Source organism: Chrysochloris asiatica, unplaced genomic scaffold (genome assembly GCF_000296735.1).
Source record: "Chrysochloris asiatica unplaced genomic scaffold, ChrAsi1.0 scaffold00258, whole genome shotgun sequence".
NCBI classification, from domain to species: Eukaryota; Metazoa; Chordata; class Mammalia; order Afrosoricida; family Chrysochloridae; genus Chrysochloris; species Chrysochloris asiatica.
The window spans coordinates 2549257-2554578 of record NW_006408776.1 but is presented as its reverse complement, the minus strand read 5'-3'; the positions used below and the strand labels follow the sequence as shown (position 1 = coordinate 2554578).

At 42.1% G+C, this 5322-nt stretch overlaps 1 protein-coding gene across 1 annotated transcript; it reads left to right on the top strand.

Annotated features, from left to right (window-relative positions):
* Nucleotides 1–1238: 1238 nt before the first annotated feature.
* Nucleotides 1239–3711, top strand: LOC102819588 (small nuclear ribonucleoprotein F-like). The gene is made up of 2 exons (XM_006874042.1): nucleotides 1239–1276; nucleotides 3456–3711. Exons 1-2 carry the CDS (start codon nucleotides 1239–1241, stop codon nucleotides 3709–3711), a joined length of 294 nt encoding a protein of 97 aa, XP_006874104.1.
* Nucleotides 3712–5322: the final 1611 nt, after the last annotated feature.

The following is a 5322-nucleotide window of genomic DNA, read 5'->3' as shown; positions in this document are numbered from 1 at the left end:
TGTACAAAGTTTAAAAGGATAATCATGGAACTTCTGTTAACAGTAATAAAAATTGAAATGAAGTAACAGAAAATCAGTTCAAAATAATCAAGAGAGAATCTCAACTTGAACTTAAACTAGTAATCAAATATGTTCTCAAAACTGGCTGATTTGCAAAACTGGCCTGAGTGGTGCTGATTTTTATTGTATAAGGGTCCTGACGAAAAGCTAAGGAGAAAGACAACTCTTTCCATGGTGTGTGGAAGGAACTAGGTTGGGAGCAACACAGACTCTATCTTGGGCCTGGGTCATTCGTCTCTGATCCTGTAGAAAACAGTGCCCTCACAGTGTAGCACCCTTGGCAGGAAGCCCAGGGTGATGGATTCTTCCAGGGTTTGATTTGCAAGCAAGAGACAATGATGTCCTCAGTCGGTGATCTACAATTGAATTGTGTCCCTGCAAAACTATGGCACTAACCATCCTTCCCATGACACTTTCTACTTCTCATCTGGGTTCAGTAACAATTGCAAAGGTCACACAGAGCTCAGACACCAATCACGGTTATGGGATTTATTAGAGAAGTTAACCGGTTACAATTTAGGATCAGAAATGCTCAGGGCACAGTTGTTCTAGTCAAACTGCTGATAAATGCCCACAGGATATAACACTCCACCATAAACCTCAGCCTGAAGGTGCTTGGCTGTAGCTCTGTGGGTCAGCAACCCTAACCCCCCATTAAGTGACTGGAGGCACCCCACTCTACAAGCAAACTTCCTGCCCAAAGTCATTCATTAAGCTTGACTTGCTCCATGGGCTGAGAAGCCTACTGCTCTGTCTCATGCTCTGGTTCTTGGTTCTGCTGCTGCTGCTGTTTCTATTGCGCCTCCTCTGGTATGTTACCTGGGTGGACAGAGATAGAGCCTGTAACCATGGGATACCAAGTGACCACATGATCAAAGCATGAGCTGGATTCTCTCAGAACCACCAAATCCTATCATTGGATAGGCCAAGGAATAATGTACTGATTAAGCACAAGCAAGACCAGAGGGGATCCAGTCTCACAAAAACACAGAGCTCTGTGTTATCCATCCATCATCACTGCATCAGCTCACCTATGGTCACAACATCATATGATCCTTTATGGTCATCTGACTGAAGAGGAAGGAGGTGATGCTCAGTTAATGGAAGGGTCAGCTCTTTTTTGGTGGTGTGTGCTGGTCACGGATGGTGACTGCACTACAGAGTGGCCTTGAAAGACCATGGCAAGTGAAAATTCTTCCCAAGGACAGAACCTCAGGTGAGTCCCTAGTCATTCACTTTGTGCTGGAAGAAAAGTAGCTGGAGGTTAGAATAGATAGACTCAAGGACAATCGTAACAAATCCCTGCTACCTGGACTGGCTAGGCAAGGCTCTAGAAGGAGAAAGATTGGAAGGTCGACAACAAAGAGGTTTAAAGACATATGAACGGCTCTAAATAAGTGTAAATATACTTACAAGAGAGAGAGGCTCTAATCAAGTAGGTAGACAGAATGACTCAATCCATTGATAGCAGACAGTCTTTATCATCACCCACACCAGTGTTAGCGCTGTAGATTAGCACTAGATGGCAAGCCACAGGTTGGTAGTTCAAACCCACCAGCTGCTCCTCAGAAACCCTATACAGGGTCACTGGGAGTTGGAACCGACTTGACAGCATTTTACAATAACAACAACAACAACTCCAGTGTTGGCACAGTAGACCCATGAAAAACATAACCATGGTGGCAGTGGGAGGTGGGCAGGCCATTCATGGGCTCCCACTTTCCAAGGCTGCTTTAACTAGTGTCATACCCAGTGTCTAATATTCCAGCAGCAGAGATGTATACTGAGTTCTTCCCTGATATAGCACCATCCCCATGGAGACTAACCAGACACTTATGGCAAATTGATTCCATTGGACACATTCCACCCTGGAAGGGACAGAAATTTATTTTAACCAGCATAGACACATATTGTGGGTTATTTCTTCTCCATGGGTCCTCAGTTTACACCACAATTCAAGGGCTCAGTGTTAAACCCACTGTTATGGGGTCCTATGTAACACTACACCAGATCAAGAAACCCACTTTCAGTGAAGGAGATGGAGTGGACACGTGGCCGCTGACTCCACTGGTTCTAGCCCCTACTGTACCACCTGGAAGCTACCAGACAGACAGAGCAGTGGCATCGAATGGCCTGTTGAGGTGTAGCGTTATGCTATTTCAAAGGCGTTATTTCACGAGAATGAAGTCCATTCTGTAGAAGGTAATATACATATTAGGGATTCTGGTGTGGCACTGAAGGATAAGCACTTGACTGTTAACCCCAAGGCCGGTAGTTCAAACCCACCAGCTGCTCCTCAGAAATCTTATAAAGGGCTGCTCTGGGTCAGAACCAATTCGATGGCTCTTAACAACAACATACAACTTAAACCAAAGCTTCTCATTTGGGGCTGTGTTCGCAATGGTAGAATAGAGCCCAGAAACCAAGCCATGAAAGAAGTGATCTAATCAATTCCACATGAAGATTTTGGGCTTCCTATTCCTGTAACACTGAACCACGGGCTTTTGAGGTCCTCATTCTCAAAGGGGACACATTTCCTAAAGAGGTCCCCTTCCTCCAGGGAACATAGCAACAGCCATATTGAACTATAACTTTGGCTACTGCTTGGGCACTTCTGATCTTTGTGCCAGTGGACTGGCAGGCAAGGAAAGGAGTCACCATCATGAAAGGGATGCTTGAACGTGATCATCATCAGAAAGAGGGTTACTGTCATACAATGAGGAAGGCAGGAATACATGTGGAACTCAGATGATCTAATTAAGTATCTCTTGATACTTCCGTCTGTGAGGGCAGTAGTGTTTCAGTGGTAGGAGTCTAGCAGAAGACCTGGTTGGATTCCCAGCCAATGCTCTTTAAACACAGTCCCCAATGGCCTATCGGTGGAGGCTTTCTGTGATGCTGAACATGTGGAGCTTTCTAAGATGGACTAAGAAGGACTAAGAAGAACTAAGATGGACTAAGAGGAAACACCTGGAGATCTACTTCTAAAAATCAGCCAATGAAAAGAAAACCCTATGAATTACAAGGATCCAATCCCATTGTGATGGGATTGCCTTGAGCCAGGGGCTGACTGATAGCTAATAATAATAATAGCTAATAACAACAACTCCCTTCTCAAATTTTAAATGGACAAAGGCAGCTAGCTACCCCACCCTGAAAAGACCAAAGGACCGGGGGATTGAACCCTTTAGGAATGAGAGCCCACTCTCACTCTCAGGAAATCCCCACAGATCAGCACAGGCACTTGCTGAGAGTGAGGAGGAATTGATAATGGAAAATAGAGGAGGGACTCATGCTGTGCGACTACTCGGGGCCTAGAACAGCAACTTCAGTTAGGAGCTACAGCTGGGTCAGTGGTGAGGAGCCTGCACCCTTCGACGGTAGTCGTGATTGAGTTTACCACTCAATCCCAAACCTTTCCTGAACGGATTAACAGGAAAGCCAGTGATTGTGGAATTTAAGTGGGGAATGGAGTACAAAGGCTGCCTGGTGTCTGTAGGTGGCTATCTGAACATGCAGCTTGTAAATACAGAAGAATACATAGGTGGGGCCTTGTCTGGACATCTGGGTGAAGTTTTAATAAGGTTCAATAATGTCCTTTATATCAGAGGTGTTGAAGGAGAGGAAGAGGATGGGGAAATGAGAGAATAGCATCTTTTGTGGGGGATTATATATATAATTTCTAGGCAATAAAGATTTGTTTTTCAGTTTGACTTGTGAATTATTGATACTCATGTGTTCACATGCATAGCTTAAATGATAAGACAATTGAGAGATTAGTTACAAAACTAGTGCTTTAGAAACCATACAATTTTATTCAAGTTGGTATTATTTTATAAGACCCATGCTGTTTTTTCCTATGAGCTAAAGTCACTTATTTCCTTGCTTTAGAAATCTTTATGAAGGTGAATTTCAGCCCTTTACTTAAATATTAACTGAAACCTTTTAGAAGCAGCTATTAACATTTAAAGTTATTTTTAAGCCACTTTTGACAGGTATAAAACTAAACATTTTCTTACTCTATGTATTATAATATTTTTCTTAGTAAATTGCTTGTTAATTCTTTACCAATATAAGTACAGAATGTACATATTATAGCTTAGCATGTCACCAGAAAATTAAAATGATGGGGAGAGAGCACAACAGAGATTGTAAGCTGCATTTAGGTCGAAGGCATATGCTTTGTTCCCGTAAGTTTTCTGAACAGAATTCATGTCAATGTGAAATAAAAACCAGTCTCACAATTATGTTCTTTAGACAAAAAAAAATTATGAGGAGGGAGATAAAGAGTATTAGTTGTTGTGACCCTAAAACGAGCTATAGTGTCTAGGTCTGTAATTTGTCCTACTAACCTTCTTTTTCTAAATTCTCACTAGGAAAAGAGGCCTACTGACGTGATTTCTTGGAGGAGTTGTTCCCAGAACCTATATGAAGAAGTAGATCCAATTGCTGCAAGGGGTGGACGATCATGGATGCTGCAATACACTGTCCAGGTTTCTGTTTAGGAAGCTTCCTCTCCAGGAATGAAGATCTTATTCTCCCAGCTACGGAGAGCATGAGCCTCAATTTGTAACCTCTTTGGGGTTTGCTCATCTAAAGAAAACTGCCTATGTGTTTCCAGGCACAATCTGCACTGAATAACTGATCAGTATGAAAGTATAAAGGCCCGATCTTCTTATTCTAATGTGGAACAACTCTACAAGGCTATCTCAGGCCTGGCTGCTGCTTTCTCTGGGACTGTAGCTAATCTTACTTTCCCCTTCCCTTACACCATATGGATCCAAAGAACATTCTGGAAGGTAGTGGAGGAAACTGGATTCATAAGTGTCCTGCATACTAATCTCCATCTCAGAATTGGCCAGTAAAACTTGGGCAATTACCAGATGACATCATTTGTATTCATACACTCATGAGGCCCAGAAAAACTCTTGTTATGAAAAATAATCTGTTTTTTATACCAATACCAAACTACAGACTAGTTAATATGTTTGAATCAAATACACATATATTTAGCAGAATGAATTTTGTGAGAATTGTTTAATGTATTCAACCTAGGTACATCTCATTTCAGACACCAGATTTCCAACACTGATTTTGTTTCTCAGTATTTTTTGTGTGATTTTTTAAAGTTTTTATTGTGAGGTTTACATGGGAGAACATCAGCTTTACACTCATCCTATCATATTTCGTTTCATTGCAATGATTACAGTTCCCTCCATGCATCATCATATAACCCCAAAGGGTACATCACACAGGCCCACT